At 44.2% G+C, this 27,395-nt stretch overlaps 1 protein-coding gene across 2 annotated transcripts in view; it reads right to left on the bottom strand.

Annotated features, from left to right (window-relative positions):
• Positions 1-27,395, bottom strand: part of cep170aa (centrosomal protein 170Aa) — an 84,111-nt gene that overhangs the window by 20,555 nt on the left and 36,161 nt on the right. For both annotated transcript variants that reach the window (XM_083775144.1, XM_083775145.1), the window contains exons 8-12: positions 24,021-24,161; positions 17,589-17,774; positions 16,149-16,490; positions 5,984-6,391; positions 3,563-3,882 (exon numbers count right to left, since the gene is read on the bottom strand). In XM_083775144.1, coding sequence (XP_083631270.1) covers positions 3,563-3,882; positions 5,984-6,391; positions 16,149-16,490; positions 17,589-17,774; positions 24,021-24,161 — 1,397 coding nt within the window. The remainder of the gene's footprint in view (positions 1-3,562; positions 3,883-5,983; positions 6,392-16,148; positions 16,491-17,588; positions 17,775-24,020; positions 24,162-27,395) is intronic.

Here is a 27,395-nt window from a genome sequence, read left to right as displayed (position 1 = left end):
TCCAGGCTCCCTGGAGCGTTGCTTAATACAAGAGGGCAGTGTTTGATGGAGAAACTCTCCCAGGGCTATTAGAGAAGCATTAGTTTTGCTGGTATAGGTTTGTCAGAGGACGGAGTCGTGGTGGTGGTCAAGGAATCCAACCCCGGGCCACATAGCTTGGTTTAGTGTTATGTTAACGAAGTCCACACCCGCAACTAACCATGTACAACCCAGATTCGGCACAAACAAGGGACTAAATTATTTTCGCTCCTATGCCACCAAAATGTGGAACGCCCTACCAACAGTCATTAAGACATGTTAATCCCTTGACTCCTTCAAAACCGCTCTCAAAGGGCACCTACGGACGGCTGCAATTCGAAACTGGCCCCCGTAAAATCTGAATCCCCCCCACCGCCCCCCTTTTTCCCCTCACTGTATATATGTTTCTTTTCCCTTTTTACCTCCTTTTATGATGAATTCCTGTTCTGTTCTTTGGCTATATAGAAGTGTACGTCTCTAAATGTTTTGATGAATTGAACACGGTGGACCCTCTTGTAAACAAGTGTAATGCTTAATTGGGTCGTCCACTCACAGTTAACAGTCTTTGTATTGAGTTTGTGCTTGAAATGTACTGTAATTCTGCAAACTGTAAATATTTCAATCAATCAATCAATCAATCAATCAATCAATCAATCAATCAATCAATCAATCAATCAATCAATCAAAGTGGCTACTCTTCCACTCACTAGGTCAGCTGTGTTATTACATCCCACTCTAAAATCCCATGTTAATTTAACCCATTTTGACCTGAGATCAGATTCTAAAAATGTCTTCTACATCCTGACAGTTTTCTGAAAAAGCTCTGTTTCTATGTCAGTCGTTCTTTGATTTTTCACCAAAAGGGGTCCCCGCCCCAAAATGGGTTTTAACTCTGAGAGTGTACACAATTACATTTTATGATTTCGTACAATCTCAGAGTAACAAATGGATAGTGTAGGAACCAAAATATACATTTTGTTGTTTATTCTATTTATTTGTTTATTTTTCCCCACGCTTGGGTTTTTGATGTGCCACAGCCCTTACCTGATTGATGAGCTCCTGCTGTGTGTCTGCCAATCACTTTACTTATGTCAGCTGTGTGTCTGGGCAGGGGCATTCAGTGAGAGAATGGGGGTGAGCTCTAGGCTCAATATCTTTGGACCTTGTTTATTTTGTCAATAAATCACCTTAACTACAATAAGAACGTTTCTGGATCTGATTGGAAACGCGTCATGCCGTTCCTGCCGACAGCTCAGCCTCATAGCACTACTTCCAACTGTTTGATTTGAAGAAGTAGTCACTAAAACAGATAGATTAATACTGGATTTTACTGTGTATGAGGTACTGTTAGACATGCTGTGCCAAGAATCAACTTCACTGCGCTTCGAATCGTAGCGTCCCGATGAACAAACCCCTGCTGAACTAGGATCAAATCCCAACCAGAGCCCTTCTCTCTCCTGTAGCCTATATGCTGTCGGCAATACTGCACTGAAATAGTTTTTTTCCAAATACAAACTTTCCTGTTCATTTAACCAAATACAACAACAATAGCTACAACAATGTGGGTTCAGATCAGGACGAGAGGCTTTCCACAGTGATTCTCATAGCAGGGGGTGTCAAAAGGAATTGGAGGTGACTGGTTGTGATGCGGAGCAGAGTCCAAACCTAAATTGAGTTTCATCAGAGGCGGGGAGTTAAGCCATTTTGAACGGTAACCCCTTTTGGTGTTATGTATGTTATACTTTAGCTATTGAAAAATAGCAGATCTACAATTCCATAGCGCGCCACCGAGTGCCGCGCTACGAGCTTGTAGGTCTGCCATTTTTGAAAAATCGCGAAAATGTAATGCAAATCTTTTAATATATATTCTTTCAGAGTGAACGTTTTTAACTCAAATCTTTGGTTCTGCATGGGGGGGTCCCTGGAACTACATATTTTCAGATTGGCGTCTGTGTAGAGATATTTCTGGGGGTCCTTGACATGAAAAAGGTTGAGCAGCACCACTGACATAGAAACGTGGGTTTTTCAGAAAACTATTAGGATTTATAAGCCTTTTTCTTTAATCGACCTCAGTCCAAAATGGGTTAAAGTCATCATTCTTTCTCTCTCTTTCACAGGAGATTTAAGTGGCTTCATGTGCATTTCCACATGCTATTCCATGAGTATAACAGAATACAGGTTCATATGGTTTGAATTACTCTCACTAAACTCAAAATCCCATCCATTATTTACACAAGAAAAAACCCCTGGCAGAGAAAGGCAGATCTACAAATGCGATTTGAAGTGCCTTTGACATAGACGCACATTGATTGAGGTTGAATCAGTTGCACATGTTCCATCGACAACACAGCACTGATATGCATCTAAAACATAAATAATTCTACCAGCTGTGCTGTGGTGGTAGTAGTGGCAGTGGGGAAGTTGTGCAAGTCTACACACACACACACACACAAACCACCCTAACATGTAAATATTCGGCCCAGCCAGCGTGCTTTCTGGTCTAGAAAAAATAAAAGCCTGGATACCGAGGCTAATATTCTATTAACTACTGAAACCCTATGTAGTTGACCGCTCTATTGGCCCTATACTTTTTCCGAGTTTACACCAAATCTTATTTGCCAAAAATAGATTGGCTTTGTTCACCAAACGTTGGCCTCAGAATAGGGACACTTAAACACTAGGTTTTTATGTGGTTATGGATGCCCTTTGTTCATGCCAAGACATATCACAACTCAACTGAATTAACCATGGGTTGACAAACACTGAGGTAGATCAGCACATGATGTGGAAGAATGATATATTTTGATACCATTGTGTACTGGTGATGTGCAGCAGGTCGACTTTGACCCTGGACAATGCCTCCCATTAACTTACATGTTGTTTTGCGTGTTTTTCTGTCCAGTTACCTGGTATTTATTATTCGGATGTGCTTACTTTTGTATACTTTCTGAAGATGGACTCCCAAGAAGTGCCAAATGTACGGTGTAAACAGATCTGGATCTACTTTAGATCCTTTTTTAGAACTACAATACTTCTCACATTCCTCTATGGTTTAAACGTGTAGTTTGGATGTACTATGCGGTGGGGTTATGAGGTAACACTTCTATCAGACTCTTGTCCCTGCTGTATAGCCTAAAATAAAATACACAACCTCTCCCACTGTCACATTCTCTCTCCCCCTCAGTCTGTGACTCCACCATGGCCACTCCCACATTTCATTTCCACCACACTGCAGTCCCATTTACACAGTACACCTGTCTTCAACTCCCTCGTCAGCCCACCTGTGAACACTTTGACAATCAACCTGCTCCTATAATACTGGACTCTTCACAGACTCTCATTGTCAGTTCATAGTTTGTTGTCGTGGTTGCTTGTCCCTGGATTCCTGTTTTGACTACTTTGTCATTTTGCAATTGCCTGATTCCTGCCTACTACTTCAGTGTAAGATCCGCCTTATTCCTTTATTAAATACTTAAACACTATTCTTGTTTGTTGTTGTTACTCTGCACTTGGGTTCGACTCTGTCTACATCCATGACACCCACCTTGTCTATCATGCGCCTGGCCTCCTCCTCCTCTGGGTTTCTGTTCTCCAGTTCGATGGTGTAGGTTCCCTTGTCGCTCCCCCCGTCCTCCGCCTCTCCCCTGGTGGTCGTCGTGGTTCCGTTGTTGGCCCCGTTGTCCGAAGCCCCCTCCTCGACGGGACTGGCCAGACTGGAGGGGCTTCCCGTCTGGAGGCCCCCCGTGCTGCAGGCCGAGCTCTGCTGTCCGACGCTCTGGTCCTCGGACCTCTGCTTGAGGAGCACGCGGGCGGCCGTGGGAGCGCCTGCGGCCACGGTGGCCGATATTGGCATCGGACCCCGACCTGTACGAAGAACACCAGGCGAGAGATATACGTGTTAGGAGACAGAGTCAAAGCAAAGCAGCTAGTGCTCAAGTTCAAGTTCTTTATTATTTGTCTCCCGGGGAAGACATTTGTCTTAGACAAAGGAGCCCGCATGCAAGCGTAGCCCTTATGCCCACGTCGCTGCAGTGCAGCGCTATGTGTATGCAACTCATTTTACTATGACTTAACCCATTTTGGACTGAGGTTGATTTAAAAAAAAAAAGGCTTCTAAATCAAAACAAATATTCAATGATTTGCGCCACATTTTAACGGCTTTTAAAAAATAGCTAAAGCATAACATAATGCTAACACCAATAGGGGTTCCCGCCCCAGAATGGGTTTTAAAATAGGGTTCCAAGTGCATGAGGAAGAAATACTTTAACTGCACTTGACTCAAAAGCAGACGCAGCACTGTCTGCTGGTGTTTGAATACTCAAAATGTATGCAGCAATTTTGTCCAGTTCAGCCGAGTCTACACTTTTGCCGATCACAAAGAGCTGCACTGTGCTTAAAGTTAATACGGTATAGAAGAGAGAATAAAATAGGAGCATTAATTTAATCCTTTGTCCCCTCCTTTTTTCTGTCTAGTATACACCAAAGTTCTTTGGCCAAAATATCCAGCTTGTAGATCCATTTTCACTGAATGTCAAAGCATTTGCCTTTGCTGCCCCAACCTTGTGGAAGGCACTCAGAGATGCCCCCACCCTCCAAACCTTCAAAAACCGCCCTCAGGACCCACCTCTTCAACATTGCCTTCCCTAGCTAACCCTTTTCACTGTCTTTTAATGTTTTTTAGCTTCTAGTGATTTTTTTTTTTTTTTCTATTAAAGTTGTTTTTATCTGTGTTGTTCTCAAAGACCCCCCCATATAAAGCGTCTTTGGGTACTCAGAAAAGCGCTATATATAAGTTTGAGATATTATTGTTATTATTATTATTACTAGTCCTTACCCGTTCTGATATATTTCAACTTGTATAATATATTTGTGTGTGTGTGTGTGTGTGTGTGTGTGTGGTTTTTTATGAATAAAAACAGCAGTATAACATTAAAGTATTCTTCCAAATGCATGGTAGGGAAACGTTTTCATGGCAAGAGCAAGGACCGCAGCATTTACACTTATTAGCCCACAGAGCCCCATTTGAAAAGTATCAAGGACCCCCAGTTTGACATGCAGCTATATATGGACAGTCGCACAGATCCAATTTGCAGGTGGATTTGCGTCCAAAACGGTCTCAATTGTGAGCTTTGGCTTGAGAGAACTCATGGCTTTTGCAACCTGTGATGTTGTGAGCTTGTAGATTAGCTGTTTTCACCAGAGCGTGCGCTGTAGCCACTTCACGCTGTGTGTGTGTGTGTGTGGCTTATGTTCAAGACAGTTATATCTCGTGTTGTGTTTATAGCTAACTGAAAAGTGAAAACGGCCACGCGATGACGCACGCGCACACATACGAACGTGCGCACTCACAGCTTAAGTAGTTTACACACACACATGCTCACAGCGAAAGTAGTCTGCACACACACACACACACACACACACACAACCTCCGTGTTGGCTGGGGGCGGTGTGAAAAAGGGTATAGGTGCGTGGAAGAATGCGCTAGGGTCCTTGAGGCTGTTCTTCGTGGCATGTTGTTTGTTGTATGTAGTAATTGTGTCGATGCGTAAGGGGGTTGGAAATATCCCGATCGCTCGCCCGCTGTCTATTGCGAGCAAACTCGCGAGCAAAATTGACAGCAGGCGAAACAACTGAAGTTACGCGGAAAACTGTGTCCCAGTATTAATCAGTGACCGTCCCAAAATGCAATTCACTGGTGACACGTGATTTCTGGGGAGAGGAGTTTTGCCGCCCTGTGGCTGCGGGGGGTACTGCATGCGTTTTTAATTAACTAATAAATTAATTAATAATCATTAATGTGTCAAATCGAAAAAAGGGCTCCGTCACGCCCTCCATATTCATATGGTCAATGCCTGTGTGAAAAGTGGGAGCGATTGGTGCAGGCAATGAGGAGATAATGAGGAGATAATGCGGTCGGACACACACTCACACACTCAGACATTCGCTCTATTATAGTATAGATTACCTGAGTCTGCGTTGTTGACGGTAGCCGAGGTGGAGATGTTGTACACCTTGGGGTGAGCGGGGGGCTGGGGGCACAGCAGCGCCTCCCCTCCGTTGGGCCCTCCTCCTCCTCCCACCACCAGGGGCGACGTCTGGGAGAAGGAGTACGAGCGGCGCTTGCGTGGGTTCTCCTCGTCGATGAACTCGATCATGAAGGCCGTGCGAGGGCCTCCTCCTCCCGGGGGGGCCCCAGCGGCTCGGGCCCCGGCTACCGTACCGTTGGCCCCTCCTCCCCCTCCTCCCCCTCCTCCTGCCCCCGCCTGGCTGTGTGCGGCCCTCAGGCGCTCCTCCAGAGCGTGGCGCCGACCGGCGAAGCGCAGGCCCACTCCGTTCTCCGAGTCGCTCTGCGTGCCGTCCTCGTGCTTGCTGCCTGTTGTTTGGGGGGGGGCACACACAGAGAAAGGGTTGTGGTCATACGGTATATACAGTACACCACGCTGTACTGTATTATAGGTGTTCAAGGTCAAGGACGTATTGTAGACTCCCGTCTGAAAAGGTTTTGTGTGCCGGGGATCCCCCCAAAGGAGAAGATTTGTGTTTAACCCATTTAACATTCACTCTGAAAGAATATATATTCAAAGATTTGTGCCGCATTCTTTTTTTTTTCTTGTAGATCTGCTATTTTTCAATAGCTAAAGTATAACATAATGCTTAGTTAAAACACCAAAAGGGGTTCCCGGCCCAAAGATTATTCAAAAACAAATCCAGCACAGCACTGTAGGTGTCACCATACATTACACAGCAATAATGTGAAATGATCCAATATTACAGCAATATAACAAATTTAATATCAGGTCAAAATGTCTTGATTTTCATTCTGTCTTTCAACAGTGTAAAGGAATAAATTAAAAACAAAACCATAATAGTGTATATTATACACTAATTCATTTAAATTATGGATTATGGAAGGGGCCTTTGACAAAAGGGACAGAAAAAAGCCATAACATAGCAAGCATCTGCCCCAGACGACAAGCCTAGCAATCACACTAAAATATGTTATGGCAAGGTGATTATTTTCCACATAAATCCTGACAAGAAGTCAAGAACCTTAACAGAAGAAAGAGCAGCCTTTCCTTGAGTCCTTGTGAATGAAGATAACTACAGCACCACCATTCAACTTCACGACAAAGAAAAAACGGTCCCATAAAGACAGTCAACCCATCCTAAAAAAGACCACCTTTGAGGGCAAAGACAACATGAAATAAACTCTAACCTCTGCGAACTCTAGTCTAAATCTTAACCACGTTCATCCTGGCATCACCATATCACAGACGGAAATTTACTTACTAACAATAGTGGAAATAGCCAATCTACACACTCACAATGTGCTTAGCACACCAACTAGTTTCGCCACGCAACACCGTCACCACATGACAAAGACAAAGTATAAAATAGGGCTTAACTAAAGTGGTTCATTCGCCACTTCAAAATAGCTCCTAAATAGGGCAAACCGACCACCTTACCTTCCTACACCGTGGCTCTTTCTCCTGTCCCTACGCGCCGCCCCTCTGTCTGAGACCCGACTAGCATGCCGCGCTGGCCGCGTTGCTGTGTGCAGACTGTGTGCCACGCTAATCCAGACATGCCACCACAATGTGATCGACCCTGCCTACTTCACGGGCAGACAGAGAGAGAGAGAGAGAGAGATGGATGGAGGGAGGGAGGGATGGAGGGAGGGGAAGCAGCAGGGGAGAGGGAGGGGGGGTTAGAGCGATAGAGGGGTGGAAGCAGAGAGAAAACGGGGTAAAGCTGGCCGGGGTGAGTGGGGGTGAGCTGGAGGAAGTAGGAAATGACAGGGTGGGGGTTGGTGGAGTAGTAATAATATAACCAGAGACTTGGTGGTGGAGGAGGAGGGGTTGGTTGGTACTCAGGATGTGGCACGCTGCTAGAGATGACAGCCAGGGCAGTCACATTAACCCATTAGAAGACCGGCGGAGGCCCATTCTACAAATGCCTTCGAAAAATGTTAGTTCTCAAACTTTTTTTTGTAATTCAAAATGATTCAATATTTGAATCTTTTCAAAAAAAAAAAAAAATAGCAAATTTGTACAAGCACGAAGTGACGCCCTGTGAGCTTGTATATCTGCTATTTTTTGAATAGCCGACGTAAAAAAATTGAAAGTGACACGGATGCTTTCCCGGTTCCAATGGGTATTCAATATTCAATATTTTTTCAAAACACTTTGAATAATTTCAAAAATGTCAAAAATAGCAAATGTATACAAGCACGAAGTGACGCCCTGTGAGCTTGTATATCTGCTATTTTTTTAATAGCCAACGTAAAAAATTCAAAGTGACACGGATGCTTTCCCAGTTCCAATGGGTTGAAAAGTTAATTGAGAGAGTAAAAATGCAATTTGGGTCAATTCCTGCAACTGCATATTCCCCTCCATTCTCTTTATATATACTGTATATATAACACTTATGAAGAATATAGCATTGCCAAGAAAGTGCTATTTAGATATTTCCTATAGTAGGCATACATCCTTGGAGAGTAAGACACATAGCAGCACTCTGGCACTGTCCTAGTTCACGGCTGTACTTGCAGCAGTCTTTAAGCTTTATATAGTGATAGCTACGATATTCAAATGTACATCCAGGTTTGGTAGATGACTGTGTGCATGTTTTACATTTCACTACGTCCACTAGTTGGTCTGCAATCCGTTAAGAAGAGAAGACAGCATTGGTGCTCCGTGGTCAAGCAGGCTATAATGTATATGGGCTATGGATTTATCCATGGTCACCGTTCCCTCTCTCCTCTTCCTGGTTTTGAATTTAGCCTGTATGCATTTGTTTATGTTTCCACAGTAAATATATGTGCTCCCCTGAAAGGGGTGCAGCCACTCCCTTACTGAGCTATGTGTGTGGCCATGGGTGCCTGGGTGTATGAGCACGGATATAGCATGGTTGTTTTTCTGGGTCTGGAACTTCCGGAGACCCCACGGGGACCCCCCACACGGAGTTGCACCACTCACTTCACACGGGTGTGATCTTTTTTTACGAAGGACTGGTGATGACAGAGGAGGAAGATGGGTGACACAGAGTAACTGCTACAGTACAGTAAACATCTTAATCCAAAGATTTGTGCCGCATTTTCAAAAATAGCAGACCTACAAGCGAGTATACGAGCTTGTAGATCTGCTATTTTAACCACGCAACCAACCAACCTAATGTCGAAATGTAAGTATGTAACCGTCGCTAACCTATTGTCTTTAACCTGAACCATCTCTAAACCTATCGCCTAACCTTAACGTAACCATTTCTTACCTATAATGTCTAAACTTAACCAACCACCTTTTCTAACATTATACCTAAACTTCACCATCTGGTCTAGTAGTGGATCACAGCCCTTCAGGGATCCATAATTACGCTAATTACGCTGCAACCACTATGGGCCCTGTGACAGCATGTCACACTGGAACCAACATATTTATATAACACTTGAGTCTAAAAAGAACGAATTAAAATATAAACGTGTAAATGTAACGTCTTGTCACGTGGCATTCACTCCCTCTCTTTCTCCCGCACCGTATTTTGTGTCTTGATGCACTACTGTGCAGCTACTAAAGGTGATACTCAAGTGGTATTAAGGAAGAGAGAGAGAGAGAGAGAGCGAGAGAGAGAGAGAGGCAGAGAGAGAGGCAGAGCTGTCATGCTGTGTCCTTCAGACAAAGAGGCCGTTAGGAGGTCAGAGGAGAACAGAGAGGTCTGTGAATGTCCGGCGCTCTGCCCCACTAGCCCCACCATGACTCACACTGGACACGCACGCACGCACGCACGCACGCACGCACGCACGCACGCACAGACACAAGCACGTAGTTGTATACACATGCGTACACGCAGACACAAACAACATACATATGTATGTAAGCACACACACAGCACACACACACATGCACGTCCTGTGCAACCCGCAAACTCCACTACACAAGCATCAGTATGCTACATACACAACAAGCACCTGCTTGCACATGTGCTCTCTCTCTCTCTCTCACCCTCTCACTCTCTCTCTTATGAATATGCAATATTAAATTATGCATGTGAATCTAAACGAGGCACAATAGATTAAGGTCACAATACACAATCTGTCTGACAACGATCTTGCAGCAATTTATCCTATACTCCAGCAATCTAAGAACACAACACCCTCACACCCTCTCACAGAACCATGTCGTACACTGTCAGGGAGAATGCAAGAAAAGAACTGAACTGACAGCCATAAATAATTACAATTGCTGTTAGTGTTTGTTTTGTATGAAACACGCACAAACACACAGTCAGACCCTGAGGATACAGTGACAGTAATTAGAAATCAATCACCAGAAAAATAACATAAGATTTAAGCAGTGATCACCTCTGGCTCGCTAAATATCTCTCTCTCTCTCTCTCTCTCTCTCTCTCTCTCTCCCTCTCTCTCTCTCTCATTATCAAGTGCTGCTCCGACACACCCGATGTGCGACTCACACACCTTTTTATACACGCGCTGCATTCCTCGCCCCCCCGCAAATCATCATCACATCACCGTCGCTGAGCACAATCAGCACGTCTCATCTCAAACACAGCACACAGAGAGCTCACACATGCCACGCGTCACACACTGACGCATACCTCACACACGCACGCTCGTCTCCTGCAGACTTCACACACACAAGTGCGCAAGCGAACACACACACACGAGCACGCACGCACACGCACACACACTTACTGTCAGTCCCACTGTACGTGTAGCAATTCCAATGCTTTCCTTCGTCTCTATTTCCCTCCTCTTGCATCTCTCTCTTCACTCCTGCACACCTCTGTTACTATAACAACTATCCTCCTCTCTCTCTTCCTTACCTATACCTCCTCTCCTCTCTGCGGTCTCTATAGGATACAAAAAATGTGTCTCTATCCTCCCTCGTTTCTTGCCTTTATTCCTGTTGATTAATTTATCTCTCTCTCTCTTCTACTGTAAACTGTCTGATTCTGATTCTATACGGTGACACGGTCACCACGGGCAACGCCGTATAGCCTTGCACTCCACACTCCAACTAAAGTCCAGTCTGTCTCTCTCTCTCTCTGCTTCCCTCCATCTCTCTCCTCCTCCCCATGTGTGCTTTTCTGGCTTATCGGGACAATTCTCACTGCAGCCACAATGCACATCGATGAATAAGCTCTCTCTTCCTCCAGTCATACACCTCTCTCTCTCTCTCTCTCTCTCTCTCTCTCTCTCTCTCTCGATTATTTTTCCTCCTCCTACTCACCCAGTACACCTGTCTTTCCTTCCCTCCCTCCCTCCCTCCCTCCCTCTCTCCCTCTTGGTAGAGTGAACGAAACTATACCGTTCCATTACCAACCCTTCTGGAGCATTCTGTGGGTTCCCCCTCTCTCTTCTTAAGCCATTTTGGACTGAGGTCGATAAAAGAAAAGCCTTTTTCTGAAAAACCCATGTTTCTATGTCAGTGGTGCTCAACCTTTTTCATGGCGAGGCCCCCCAGAATTATCTCTATATTGGGCCACGGACCCCCCATCTCAAAATATGTATAGTTCCAGGCACCCCCCCCCCCCCCCCCCCCAGAAACCAAAATATTTTAGTTAAAAATGTCCGCTCGGAAATATATATTCAAAGATTTCGTGCCACATTTTCACGACTTTTTCAAAAATAGCAGACCTACAGCTTGTAGATCTGCTGTTTTTCAATAGCTAAAGCATAACATAATGCTTAAAACACCAAAAGGGGTTCTCGCCCCAAAATGGGTTAAGCCACTGACAAATCCAGTTCATGGTGTCGTCTAGTATAGGCAGAGTCTCAACAGTGGCTCAACACAACTCAACGAACCACACCTATAGATCTGGAAAGACCGCATTGTCCGTCAGTCAGCGAGTCAATCAATCAAGTCAGACAGACAGCCACACATCATATGCACACGACATGATAGTCAGTCAGTCCCGTCCCGTCCATTATTAGGCCGGTCATCTAGTCAGCAAGCCGGTCACATCATAGCTGACACACATGTACTGTATAGCCGTAAGTCCAACTAATGAATTGGCTTCCCTCCCCTTTCACGGCCACCTCATAGATTTCCATTTTCATCAACAGCAGCTGCACACACACACACACACACACACACACACACTCACACACACACACACACACACACACACACACACACACACACACACACACACACTCACTCACGCACACACACGCTCACACACGCACAGCCCCATGTCATCATAAATTGTCCCCTATTTCATTAATGAACCTCCCCTAGCCTCACCTCCACTCCACTTTCTCCCTTCCTCTGTACTACAGTACTTTCAGCATGTATTCTATCGGCCACATATAGCCCAGCAGCAGCAGCGTCCATATGGGAGCTCCTGGCAGGAGTATATAGCCTGCTCAGCACTTGGCAGCTATACCACCAGGCACACAGTATATAAATAAGGGAACAATGAGGGAACAACAGAGAAAAGCATGCATGTATTTTTGTCAGCAGCTTGTTTCAGAGACCATGGGCGCACGTATATACCCCAGGGGGTTGCGAGGCAAACCTCAAATCTGCATCTCCGTCTCACTTGCCGTCTCCCTTGGCGTCTCTCCCTCCATGCCCACAAAATGGGCGTGCAATTGGATAGTTACTACTCGTTAGATGGTCTCAGCGTGACTGAATGTTTCAGGCAAGTTACACTTACTGTAAAGTGTTGCCACAATTTATTTGCGTTTTTCCAGTTTTTCATGTGTCTATGTGAGGTGACAGTACTTCATTAGACACCCTGGAGTCGTTTTTATGTGCAATGGTGTATTAACTTTGTATTTAGGGTTTCTTCCTGGAGGCTGAGCCCTTGACAGTCAAACGGGCCAATGAAATAAACAGTAATATAGTGACATCACATTATCAGCCCCTCCCCTAACCCCTCCCCTTTATCATACAACTACAGCTGTGGGTCACCAGCCATCACCACCCACCAGGCAAAGCAGGCATACTTAATGAACTGGTGGGCGTGGTGTCCACATAAAAGCATGATTTTAACAAACACTGTACACTTTTTGGAAAAAGTTCTTCCTCCTTATATTATAATAATAGTTATAATACATCATGTTTTAGGGTGGAAAAAAATTGTGGCATCTAAAATGACACACACCTGTTCCGGTTTTAAGAATCGGTTAAATAATAATAAGCTGAAGGAGAATATACAGGTACAGTACTGTAAGTCTACATCAGGGTTCCCCAATTAATTTTCCTCAAGGGCCATATTTTGACTAGCGTACCAGGCTGGGGGCCGAGTCTGCACGCGCGAGGTCGAGGTCTTGCCCTGAAAATTAATTTTCAGGGCAAGACCCCATTTGAAAAGGATGCCCAGTTTGACATGCAGAGGCTACTGACCCCCATTTAATGCCATTTATATCTGGGACCCTTAAAAAAATACAAAATAAAAACATATATATATTTTTTTTTTATTCTTTCATGGGCCACAAGGGGGCGCTCTGTGGGCCGCAAATGGCCCGCGGGCCGCCTATATTGGGGTACCCTGGTCTACATGATCTGGTATATTTTATAACTTGGGATGCAAACTACATGCCCTATACCTAAGGAGTTGCAATGGGGTGGACTGGCCTTTTGAAAAGAGAAATGACTGAGCGTAGTCTGTAGTCGAAATAATTGGTACCAGCGCGTGTTTTTTTGTTTATGTTATTTGGCTTCCCCAAATAATGAGAGTGAGCGGAATCGCTAGTTCCTCGCCCGCAGAGCACAGAGAAGATCACTGACAAATTACAATATTTTGACAAAAGTTCATATCATACGCAGATAGCTTTTACAGCCCATGGGTTCTACCAAATTACAATACGACATTGCTTGAAACACACAATTTAACAAATTGTTTTGTCTTTTCAAGGCGTGGAAATGACACCTGAAGACAATTCATGACTTTCTGTAGGAAACCCTGAATATTAACCCATTTTGTGTGGGAACCCCTTTTTGGTGTCAGCATTATGTTATGCTTTAGCGATTGAAAAATAGCAAATCTACAAGCTTGTAGGTCTGCTATTTAATTTTTTTTTTGAAAATGCGGCACAAATCTTGGAATATATATTCTTTCTGAAGACTTTTTTTTTAGGCCTAAATGTGTTAAGTGTGCTCTCAGCTAAGCCTGTCAAAAACTGCCTGTCAGAACACCAGAGGAGGGGATCAGGGCTTATACGGTCCCATCTGCAAACTACTAATCCGCCGTCTTGTGGCTAATGCTGCTAAAATAACTGTCTTAATACTGACAAAAGAAACGGCTATACTCAGGTACGAGTGGGATATGGACCGAAACATTGCACTGATGATGAAGTGTCTTTCCTCCACAATGTGATGATTCAATGAGCCATGGGAGAGCAACGGAGTCACAGGAGAGTTACACAGTGCTGCAGAGAGTGTAAACAGGAGCCTTTTTATACTGTATCAATTTACAGTGGCGCGTGTGTGCGTGTGTGTGTGTGTGTGTGTGTGTGTGTGTGTGTGTGTGTGTGTGTGTGTGTGTGTGTGTGTGTGTGTGTGTGTGTGTGTGTGTGTGTGTGTGTGTGTGTGTGTGTGTGAGTGCGTTTGTGTGTGACAAAAGAGGAAGAACAGGATTAGTAAGAGAAGTGGAGAGAAATGACGAGTTGACTTTGTGGATGGAAGAGAGAGAGAGAGAGAGAGAGAGAGAGAGAGAGAGAGAGACCATTCTGAAGGGATTATATCTTCTCCAGAATAGGTAGTTTTATAATTTCTGAGATGTCTGGTTCTGTGATCTTCACGTGTATCAAGTGTATTACCAGCAGAACAACGAGGGTGACTGATAAATGTAATGTCTGGACCGTTATATGAATTAAATTACTTTTTTTTTTACCACTACTGGATATACCGTATGCCCCATTTTGATCCGGAGACTAGTTAGTGAGTATAGTCTCTCTGTGGAGGAACTATAGTCGATTATAGGAACATGAGTTAATCAAAGTCTTGATGATACTTGATATCTCAGACTTCTTTCGGGATCTTTCTTTCTTTCTTTCTTTCTTTCTTTCTTTCTTTCTCACCTTTATTTATACTCGGCAAGCCCTCATTTTCAACGTACGTAGCCGAGGTTACAACGCATAAAATACAGTCACAAAAACAATACATCAAACAACATTATAAATCGGGGTAAATTACGAAAGGTACTTTACACAGAACAACCATCAGTAAAATAAATCAATTGAAGCAGGAGCGATCACGGTGAAAAATATATATCTGATCCGGTTCCCAAAGTGGGGACCCCCAGGGGTACTTGAGAGAGTTCCAGGGGGTCCACAGCTAAATGATAATTTGTAACCAAATGGACCCTTATGGGTCTGTAACTCTGAGTGTACAAATGGAACCAAATATTTGGTTCCATTTGTACACTGGAGTTAAATTAACAATGGGTTTACAATATAAATTGGGGGTACCAGAGATAGAAATGCCATTAAATCAGGGGTCCGTAGCATAATGCGTGTGAAACTGGGGGGGGTCCATGAAATTAACATGTTTCGGAATCACTGCTAGAGCCGTAAAAAATAAAAATCCTCCCTTATCGGGGTCACTGGCATATGTTTTCAAATGGGGGGTGCGTGGCCTAATAAATGTTGATTTAAAATAATAATAATAAATTAATAAAACTTTACATTTGGGGGATATCTTTCACATTAATGAATAGAACGTGTTCTAGACATTCTAATGATCACAAAAAAACATATATTACAGTTATCTTACGGTCCAGTCCAGTCCAATTTTGAGAGATCACTTGCAATGGCACTGTAAAATCAACATTCCCCCCCCCCCCCATATCATATCAGAGCTTTCCCCACGACTACGAGTGTGATCTCTCAACGCAGAGCACATATTAGGGAAGTGATATGTCGAGGATTTTCACATGTCCCCCAAAAACAGAGCGATATAAGACTCATGGTTAAAACATGGCGTACGGGGGTCCGTGGCCTAATAATTGTTGATTTGGGGGTCCTTGACACGAAACAGTTTGGGAACCACTAAAGACAGTGGGGAGAATGGAGCCAGAGAGACGGGGACACACAGAGAGAGAGAGAGAGAGAGAGAGAGAGAGAGAGAGAGAGAGAGAGAGAGAGAGAGATGAATGAGCGTCACCTTTGAGCCTCTTGTGCTGGACGGGCACGTCGCTCTTGATGCTCTTGCTGTCGTCCTCCGTGGGCTCGGTGGCGCGCACCACCAGCGTGGGGTCGTTCTGGGCCAGCCAGTCCGCCACCTTGCTCTCCGACGCCATCATGGCGGCCTGCAGCGTGGTCAGGTCCCTCCCTCCTCCTCCTCCTCCTCCGCCGCCGCCGCCCGCCCCGCTCTTCTTGGAGCGCGGCCGGTGGTGGTCGCCGCCGCCGGCCGTGAACTTGGACACCACGACGTGGTCCTTGATGGTGACCTTCCCCGGGGACGTGTTGTCGAACTCTATGGTGAAGGAGGCGTGTCCTTGAGCTGCTGATAGGAGGAGAGGATTCCCGGGGGTTATTTGTCGCCGGGTTGCAACGCCGTTCATGCAAGATGTCTTTTTGTTTTGACCCATCTAGGCCTGACGTCGAAATAAAAAAACTAAGTCTTCTGAAAGAATATATAATCAAAGATTTGTGCCGCATTTTCACGATTTTTCAAAAATAGCAGACCTACAAGCTCGTAGCGCGCCACTCGGTGGCGCGCTATGAGCTTGTAGATCTGCTGTTTTTCAATAGCTAAAGTATAACATAATGCTTAGTTAAAACACCAAAAGGGGTTCCCGTTAACAATGGGTTAACCCTGTAAAACCCGGATTAATTTCTACCGTACTTGCAAAAAAAAAAATTTCAACCATACTACTACTTTTTACTACTAGGACTTATCAGAGGAAATTATGTAAAAAATATATATATTTATTTTATTTTTTTGCAAATCGTATGCACATTTACAATAATTATTAAAATAATAATAATAAATTAATACTTTACATTTGGGGGATATCTTTCACATTAATGAATAGAACGTGTTCTAGACATTCTAATGATCACAACAAAAAGTCTTACAGCCCAGATGCATCCCCCCCTTTCCCCTCACTGTATATGTATCTTTTCCCTTTCTGCTTCCTATATGATGAATTCCTGTTCTGTTCTTTAACTACATAGAAGTGTCTATTTGTATGTCTCTAAATGTTTTGATGAATTGAACAATGTGGACCCTGTTGTAAACAAGTGTAATGCTTAATTGGGTCGTCCACTCACAGTTAATAGTCTTTGTATTGAGTTTGTGCTTGAAATGTACTGTAATTCTACAAACTGTTAATAAATATTTCAATCAATCAATCAATCAAAACCAGTCTAGTCCAATTTTGAGAGATCACTTGCAATGGCACTGTAAAATCAACATTTCCACCCCCCCCCCCCCCCCCCCCCCCATATCATAACAGAGCTTTCCCCACGACTACGAGTGTGATCTCTCAACGCAGAGCACATATTAGGGAAGGGATATGTCGAGGATTTTCACATGTCCCCCAAAAACAGAGCGATATAAGACTCATGGTTAAAACATGGCGTAGCCTACATAGCCTACCTGCAGAGGAGTTAGCATTAGCACCAGCGGTGCCCTCCGTGTCCTTGGTGGGGATCTCGTGGATGCCGTTGCTGGCCACGGGCCCTTCTTTGGTGGGGATCTCAAAGTAGCTGGGAGGGTCTTGGCCTGTGGACGCATGGAGGCCCTCCTCCTTGGCCTTGTCTCCTCGCCGGGCCTCTCTGCTGTCTGGAATCACAGAACAGGGGGAGAGAGGGAGAGAGTTTGTATTGAGTATTCGCCATTCTCCTGAGATCAGATTCTAAAAAATGTCTTCTACATCCTGACAGTTTTCTGAAAAAGCTATATTTCTATGTCAGTCGTTCTTCGATTTTTCAACTACAAGCTCGTAGCGCACCTTGGTGAATTGTATCATGAATTTATCAAATACATCTAAATAAAAAAATCTAAATATTCACTTCAATAATTACAGCAAAAGTATTTCTTATTTGTTTTTGGAATTACTCTGCACATGAGTAGAAATGTGCCTTCCATACTTTAATATATTTTTTTTTATCCCACGATTTTGTAACCCATTTTTCACCCCTGTGTCAATTATCTAATGTGATCCTGGGCTCTACACACCCTCCGCCAACCTAGTCCCCATATATGGGGGACATGGGGAGAGCAACGGACTTGAACTCATGCTTCCTTCCAAGTTGCTCCTTTACACCTGACATGGGGGAGTTTCCCTGGTTGGACGTAGCGCGTGGAAGGAACACGTTATTCCAACCAGTTCCTTTCCCCTCCATCAGGCGCTCTGGCTGGCCAAGGGGAGGTATAGTTTAGAGACCAGGATTACTGCATGTTTTTTGTGAGGGTACCTACCCTAGGGGACACGGGGAGAACATGCAAACTCCACACAGAAAGGCCCATTCGCCAACCCCGCCTCGGGTATGGGCACTTCCATACTTTAATATACATTAGTGTTCTTTCAGCAGCAACCGATGATAAAGGACTTGACCTACTTTGCTGTTAAGTTATCTAACTGGTAAATACACAGAGAAGCCAATAAAGTATGTAGGACATTCCATGATGGAGTCATTAGCTTATTAAGATCTCAATGTCACTGGGAGAGCGATGGACAATGGGGGTCATTATCTAAACGTATAGGTTAAAGGTCAAACTCGGGGGCCCCATACAGGCCAATTTAATCAGTGTCTCCTTTGAGACGGTCTCGCTCATTTTTTCAAAATGAGTGTCTTCAATTTGAACGGCAGTGGGACACCAATCTAAACAAAACACATGACCATTGTGTATCTCGTTCTATTTCTTTCCATCATAAATAGCCCCAAAAAACACGCTAATGCACACTAGCGTGTGTATACAACTATACACAAGCATCTAAACATACAGACACACGCCACACACGTCATTGCAGCAGTCTAAAATCTGCTCTGGGCATTTTGCTAATAAACAATATGGACCATTTATTCTCTCATCTGTTCTCGTTAACAAAACAGGGCCTCTGTGGAACCAGCACTTGATAAATGATACTGTTTAGAAATTAGAGGAACCAGCTGCTCACATTTAGGGGGAAAAAAACATGTGAGGCGTCAAGACAACGTGAGGCATAAAGGTGAAAAGAATCACTAAACAAAAAGAAACTGAACACTGCATAGAAGTTATAGCGGGATATTGGCACCTTTTCTTTATGTTTCAAAGAGACTGATATTTTGCTCATAATAATATTAATGGAAACAACTGTGACCTTCACAGGGTCTTGCCGGCAAACTGACTCTTGAGCGACAGCTTCAGAATTGTGCTCATCCTCACTTCAATGTTATCTGCTGAGCTGATGACGACGCTGTTCTAAAAACTTCTCTTTGGACTTGTGTCTGAAACATGATTCAAGCGTCCTCTCGCCTGCCGAGAGGCAAGTTTGTGAAGATTTACTACACGGTTGTTTCTATGTCAGTCGTTCTTCGATTTTTCAAAAATAGCAGACCTACAAGCTCGTAGCGCGCCACTCGGTGGCGCGCTATGAGCTTGTAGATCTGCAATTTTTAAATAGCTAAAGCATAACTTAATGCTAACACCAAAAGGGGTTCCCACCTAAAATGGGTTAAGGGACTGAAATGAATGTAACAGACCGCACACTGTATTATATTAATTACTACTAAGTATATATGCATTATCTACGACACAAATCATTTATCACTTTCATATTTGCAAAGTAATTTAAAAAGTAATAGTAATAATACCTATTATATTAACCCATTCTGAAGGGGGATCCCTTTTGGTATTTTAACTAAGCATTATAGGTTATACTTTAGCTATTGAAAAATAGCAGATCTACAAGCTCATAGCGCGCCACCAAGCTTGTGGGTCTGCTATTTTTGAAAAATCGTGAAAATGCGGCACAAATCTTTGAATATATATTCTTTCAGAGGACTTTTTTATTTCGACGTCAGGGCCTAAATGGATAGATCACATCCCTATGTATTTTCTATTCTCGATAGAGTAAAATATACTCAAATTCTACATATACTCATAATTTCTTCCCTTAACTGGCTACATTTTGAAGAGAGGCAGTTCCTATTTCTGATAATGCCGTTCCTGTGTAACAACTATGAATCATATGATATGTCTGGGAAGAACACTGTATGTGACATAAAGTACTGTTTCCCGCAAAGGCATGTCATGACTCACGATTGCCTTAAAATATTTAAATATAATAAAATTACAAAAATAATAATAATAATAGCTTTGCATAAGCTGCACCTCTTTTTATGTTTCTGCACTATGTCAGCATTAGTGATGCACCGAATATTCGGGCACAGAAAATATTCGGCAGAAAATGGCAAAAAATGCATTTTCGGCCTATTCAATTTCGGCCCGAATAGGCCAGAAAATATATCACCGAATAGTGTATGCAATTAATGCATTGGCCAACTGTTTCCTATATTCGTTATTCGGTTTCGGCCAAAATTGTCCCTTTCGGTTCAAGGTTCAAGGTCTTTATTAATGCCCCAGAAGGGCAATTAGGTTTACAGCAAGAGTAGCGATTTAAAACATACAAACAATACAAACAATAAAGGACAACAACAGACATGAGACACCATAGCATAAACAGAGGTCTGGGCGCATGTAGTGCAGGTATTGAATCAAAGATAGTCAGCATTAAAGTGTACCCCCTTACCCAGACTGGAGTAAAGTGGCATGAACTCTAGTCAACAATGAACAGGATAAACGTCAGTGCCAAGACGCTAAGAAGGCAACACGTAGCCCGTGAGAAGAACAAGCAGTGAAACTAGTTATAGTGTTACATAATTAATGACAATGCATGATGCAGGAACACGCAGTCAGCATGCTACAGACCACATACTGTACGGCTTCAGTGTTGACCGTTTGAGTATCAAACGACATCATACAGGCACGTCTTGCTTATGCAACCAATGACTCGTCTCACATTGTGACATTACACTAAGTACAAAGCCTAAAAGAGAACTAACCCGCTGAATGAATGAACATGTCGTCTCAAGGGGCCACAGGTAGACGAGCAAACAAAACAAAAACCATACGTTGATATGAGTGAAACTCATTTTACATCAAACTAAAACCCCCTAAAACAGTTCAATTAGTACAATTATTAACCAGGGAATTTATAGTGGTACTTACTAACGATAGGCTAATGACTCTTCCGGCGCAGAGAGAGAGTATAGTAGAGTAGACACTAGACAGTGTGAGTGCTGTGTGTTCATGTGTGTCTGTGTCTGTGTGCGAGGTGGGGGGGGGGGGGGGTGTAACCCAATAGGCTTGAGTGACAATACAGAGAGGGGGGGGGGGGGGGAGTGGAGGGGTCCAACAACAGCCTATTCACTGGGAAGGGGAGAGGGATGCACTTAAAACACATACACACTCATGCGTGTGCGTGCACACACACGTCACACACACACACACACTCACACACACACACACACACACACAAAGGCTTTGCTGCCAGTTGAACCGCTCTTTCTCTACCACTTGCCATTTGTTAAGGCAGATGCATGCAAAACAAAAACAAGCGGAACAAGAACTCATTTTGATATTATTAGACCCACCCATATCACCGAATGCCAAGGCTCCTACTGTACATAAGTCGACAAACACCTATAGTACTCACCCACTTCTATTGCCGAAGTTCTCAACCCCATTTGAACAAAATAGCCACAGTGGGTTTTTTTTAGTCAACCGGGGCAGTTACACACCTGAACGTACTACAAATTAACGACGTGGCTCCAATTCAATCTCAATCAAGCATTGCCAAAGCATATGTTGTTGATGTCACAGCGCCAGCAAGCATTAATCCACCGCCTTGACAACATGGGTCAACACGGAGAAACTGTCCTAAATTATAACTCATTATAATGTGTCCAGCATCGAGAACTATAGCACGACCGTCTGCTGCCCCGGTACAAAAAAAAGGTTTGAACACAGAGGGAGATGAATCCATAATGCTGCTTGTCTTGTTCATCCCAGACTGAAACAGATTTGAAGAAAGCTTCAGCCTGGTGTTTTTGGTTGTCTTCTGTGGTCTACCTCCCCCATCCATCCATCCATCCATCAATCAATCCATCCATCCCTGACTAGACTAGCCCCTTTTGACCTGAGATCAGATTCTACAAATGTCTTCTACAGCCTGACAGTTTTCTGAAAAAGCTACGTTTCTATGTCAGTTGTTCTTTGATTAAAAATAAATAAATAGCAGACCTACAAGCTCGTAGCGCGCCACTCGGTGGCGCGCTATGAGCTTGTAGATCTGCTATTTTTCAATAGCTAAAGCATAACATAATGCTTACACCAAAATGGGTTCTCGCCCAGAATGGGCTAGACCAGACCAGCCTGCCACTGAACGTGCCACATTACGGCCCAGCTGCAATTCTGCCTGATCTCTAATCCCGTTATTCCTGCACAGCACCCCCCACTGAGAGTTAATGGGATCACACACAGCACACACACACACACACACACACACACACACACACACACACACACACACACACACACACACACACACACACACACACACACACACACACACACACACACACACACACACACACACACACACACACACAATATCCTTTGTGTGCGCAAACATTATACATACACACACACACACACACACACACATACAGTAGTCACATACAAACACAAAATAACCTTTGTCTGCACGTGGACAGAGTACACTGTCATACAAGCATTACACACACGCGCGCACACGCACACGCACACGCACACACACACACACACACTGCAAGCACATAAGCACGCACACACGCAGGCAAGCACAAATAAACACAGAGTACGTCTGGCCATTAACCCCAGCACAAACAAGAGCAGATAAAATAAGCTACAGACGGCTTTAAGATATCCAAGCTTCGTTTCACTGCTTAGTGAAAGTAACACTATTACTATGACTATTTCCATGTATTTGATGTATTACCATAATATGTAGTTCTTGCCTACTGTGAGTCGTTCTGGAAATGGTAAATTGTACTCACTTGTCTTTTCAAACACAGGCTACTTACTGCACAGAAGGACAGGAGCAAAGGGTGTTCTGAAACAGCACCGAAGAGCCAGAAGTGGAGCCAATTCTATTGAAACCAGTGCGAGCTGTACTTACTGTGTGACCTTTGTCACAAAAAGGGTTTCGACAAATCAAAAGAAGAACTATCACATTGTTGTTGTTTCCTCATCTTTAACTTTTCAATGTATGTGCATTATATCCTATCTAAAGAGCAGAGTCAGCGAGAGCACATGATACTGAGCGCGCGAGCGGTGACAATGACCGCATATATGACTGTTCCTTCTTCCAATAGCCTTGTTGGGAACACATTAACCCATTTATTTTGGGGCGGGAACCCCTTTTGGTGTTATTGAAAAATAGCAGACCTACAAGCTCATAGCGCGCCACCGAGTGGCACGCTACGAGCTTGTAGGTCTGCTATTTTTGAAAAGTCGAAGAACAACTGACGTAGAAACAGAGCTTTTTCAGAAAACTGTCAGGATGTAGAAGACATTTTTTAGAATCTGATCTCAGGTCAGAATGGGTTAAAATCCTCAGTGTAAAATGTATCAATTTGTAACGGTGAGAGTGTATAACCAATAGTCCCGGGTCATTTGGGACACATTTACGGGTTACATTTATACACTGGTTAAGTGTTAAAAAAGTAATGTTTTAATTTAACAACATTCGACGATTTCACCGTCTATCCAGGTTGGGTTAGAAGAACCCATTTTGGACGGGAACCCCTTTTGGTGTTTTTTAAACTAATTATGTTATACTTTTGCTATTGAAAAATAGCAGATCTACAAGCTCATAGCACGCCACCGAGTGGCGCGCTACGAGCTTGTAGATCTGCTATTTTTGAAAAATCGTAAAAATGCGGCACAAATCTTTGAATATATATTCTTCCAGAGCAGATACATTCTTAAAGCGTCTCCTACCTGCTGCAGAGCCGTCGTGTTGCTTTTTGCTGGACGTCTTGGTCTCCTGCTTGAAGGAGTTCTCGTCGTCCGCGTCTCCGTCTCCCCACCAGGACGGCTGCCCGTACAGGGGCGTCCCGCGGTGCATCGCTGCTATGTCCGCTGACACGCACACACGCACGCACACGCACACGCACACGCACACACACAGATCACACACACACACACACACACACACACACACACAGATCACAGACACACGCACGCACGCACGCACGCACGCACGCACGCACGCACGCACGCACGCACACACACACACACACACACACACACACACACACACACACACACACACACACACACACACACACACACACACACACACACACACACACACACACACACACACACACACACACACAGAACACAAATTACTTTGTTGACAAATTATACATTGCATGTCATTTGTGTTTGCATTGCTTTTACTGTTACCAGCATCCACACAGACAGGCCGTTCTAAGAATGTATAATTTGCGACGGTAGGTCGCAGATTACTATGAGAACCTGCGAAACCTGTCAGTCGATCCGTTGTCACGCCAACCATATATGGCCGTCAGTCCGTCAAGCCTCCTGACACGTCTGCATAATATTATGGCCGTTTGTTTCCATTATATGAAGATCACGACACTGACCTCATCAAACCCTGGATAGCCATACATGGAGAAGACTGGAGCATCACCTAGATCTATCCATATGGAGCCGGGCAGCAACTATACATCTGACCTCAAACATTACATTTTAAAACCCTTAAAATCTCCATACAGACATGTTCTCACATTCCATATGTTGATCCTTCCCCATCCATCCTTCCTTTTGACTGATCCATTCAAACTCTAGACGGGTCCGCTCCAAAGTTATTAGCGCAGCTGCGCCCGGCAGCCTGGCGAAAACTAGTAAACTAAAAGGCCCGAAAATGAAGGCCCGGCCCAATCTGTGTGTGTGTGTGTGCGTTTTCATTCCCTTTTCTGGGAGTTCTGGTCTGGTTGGCTTCAGCTGCACCACTGACCTATTTACAGGTCAGTGGCGCACGCACACGCACACACACACACACACACACACACACACACACACACACACACACCCCCTCTGTCTTTTTTCCTCGACTCAAATGGATTTGTTTCGCATATTATTCCCCAGCTGCAACACTTTGCCACATATTTCATTCTGAATGCCACGGCTTCAACTGTGCAACAACGTGGGTCCAGTCATTTTAAAGACAGACTAGACAAAGTGCCAATCGGCACAGGTCTCCACCAGGGCAGGTCAGGTTGTGGCCTCATGGTGGCGCTATAACAGGCTGTTGAGGAAGATTTGGGCCGGAGGGATGCAGGTACAATGTTTTTCCATGTGTGCATACATAAGTTGTATACAGATCGATGCAGTTATAGCTAAAAACAGGAATTGGCCTGTTATAGCGCCACCGTGAGGCTGATTTTGAGGAAAAAATTGTGGCATGTCGTCCTCGGCCTAGTGAAAATGTGCGTGTATAATTTAACGGAAATTGCACACTGTGTTTGTGATTTGTGGCCTTTTTTCGAAATGGACGAATCGTGTGAGCTTTGGAAGCCAATCTTAGCCAATCAGGATGGAAGATGGGAAATGGTGCCGCTCCGTGTTGATCACATGACTATGGAGATAGTGTATACCGATTTGCGTGAAATTTGGATAAAATCTGAAGGAGTAATAATAGAAAATGTGTTTTACATATGTCGGCCTCCTGGTGGCGCTATAAAGAGCAGATGTGAAAAATTCCAGGCAAAGGTTTTTCCTTGGCCTCTAGGGAGTTGGCATACAAAGTTATCCACAGATCCGTGCAGTTAGAGGTAAAAACACTTTTCGGCCAGTTATAGCGCCACCTTGAGTCTGAGTTGAAATTGTTGATGTGGCATTTCGTCCTCGGCCTAGTGGGAATGTGGGTGCACAATTTCACGGAAATCACGCGATGTGCTCATGATTTGCAGCATTTTGTTTGAAACTGAGCACTCCTGTGAATTTTGGAAGCCAATCTTAACCAATCAGGATGGAGTCTGAGAAATCTGAAAGACCCGTTTCGTTGAATGGCTCTAGAGAGACTGTGTACCAATTTGCGTGATGTTTGGACAAAATCTGTAGGTGTACTGTGCAAAAACTTGTTTTGCACAAAGCGGCCTCCTGGTGGCGCTATAACAGGCCGTTGTGGAAAGTTTGGGGCAGAGGTTCATCGTTGGCATCCAGGGAGTGTGTGCGCAAGATTTGACATCGACCGGGTTAACGGTGGCCGAGATTAGCTGCTCACGGACGGACGGACGGACGGACGGACGGACACACGGACACACGGACGGACGGAGTGCAAAACATACTCTCCCCACATGCCTTCGGCCTGGTGGAGACAATAATGATACATGCACTAGCTGCTCCTACTGTAACCATAGATGGCAGGCCTATATATATAAAGTTACAAAATAGATGTATTTAGTGTGAGCTGTTGTAGAGGATGTGGTTTATTGCCCTGGCTTTACAGTAGCACTATAGCAACGCTAAAGGATCATTATTACTGTAGAACCATGTGGGCAAGCTGTCATTATACTTCTGGATGGTACGGTGCTCTAGTCTATACCATACTCTCTCTCTCTCTCTCTCTCTCTCTCTCTCTCTCTCTCTCACTGTGTGTGTGTGTGTGTGTGTCCTTGTGCACGTGTGTCCTTGCTTTAAAAGCAAAGTAGCATGGTGTGGCATATGGATTTAATGCCATGCAGTGGGTGTGGGCAGTCTGGGCACACTCCGACCCTAATAAAAGTGCTGTGGGCTAAGCTGTAAAAAAAAAACAGACACACCCCATGCGACCCCTGTCTCAACATCTAGAGCGTATAGACCAGACCCCCCTGCTATAGGACCCGTACGTGCCCTAGTTTTGATCAAAACCTTCCACAAGAACTGAATACTTATCGCTGGGTTAATTCTGTCAAATACCTGTACTGTACTGTACTGTATGAGCACTGAGCAGGATAGCCTTTGAGTCCCCAGCTCGGTATAGTTGAAACTTGAAAGCCACATCTACCGCCCCCTACTGGGCTGGGGTAGAAGCCCACAAGGATTACTTAATAGTAATGTTTTACTGTCCTATGTGTCCAGTCTACTGTACTGACAATAATGTTGTTTGTATTACGATGACTCGAGTCTAGTGAGTCCAGTCTATGTCTTTGGTATAAAATGTTGCCGTGTACTGTACGTAGCCTACTTAACCGATTTTGACCTGAGATCAGATTCTAAAAATATCTTCTACATCCTGACAGTTTTCTGAAAAAGCTATGTTTCTATGTCAGTCGCTCTTCGATTTTTGAAAAATAGCAGACCTAC

This window comes from Protomyctophum parallelum (assembly GCF_964188405.1).
Source record: "Protomyctophum parallelum genome assembly, chromosome: 10".
NCBI lineage: Eukaryota > Metazoa > Chordata > Actinopteri > Myctophiformes > Myctophidae > Protomyctophum > Protomyctophum parallelum.
Note: the sequence above shows the minus strand (reverse complement) of the source record. Positions and strands in the feature narration are given on the sequence as shown.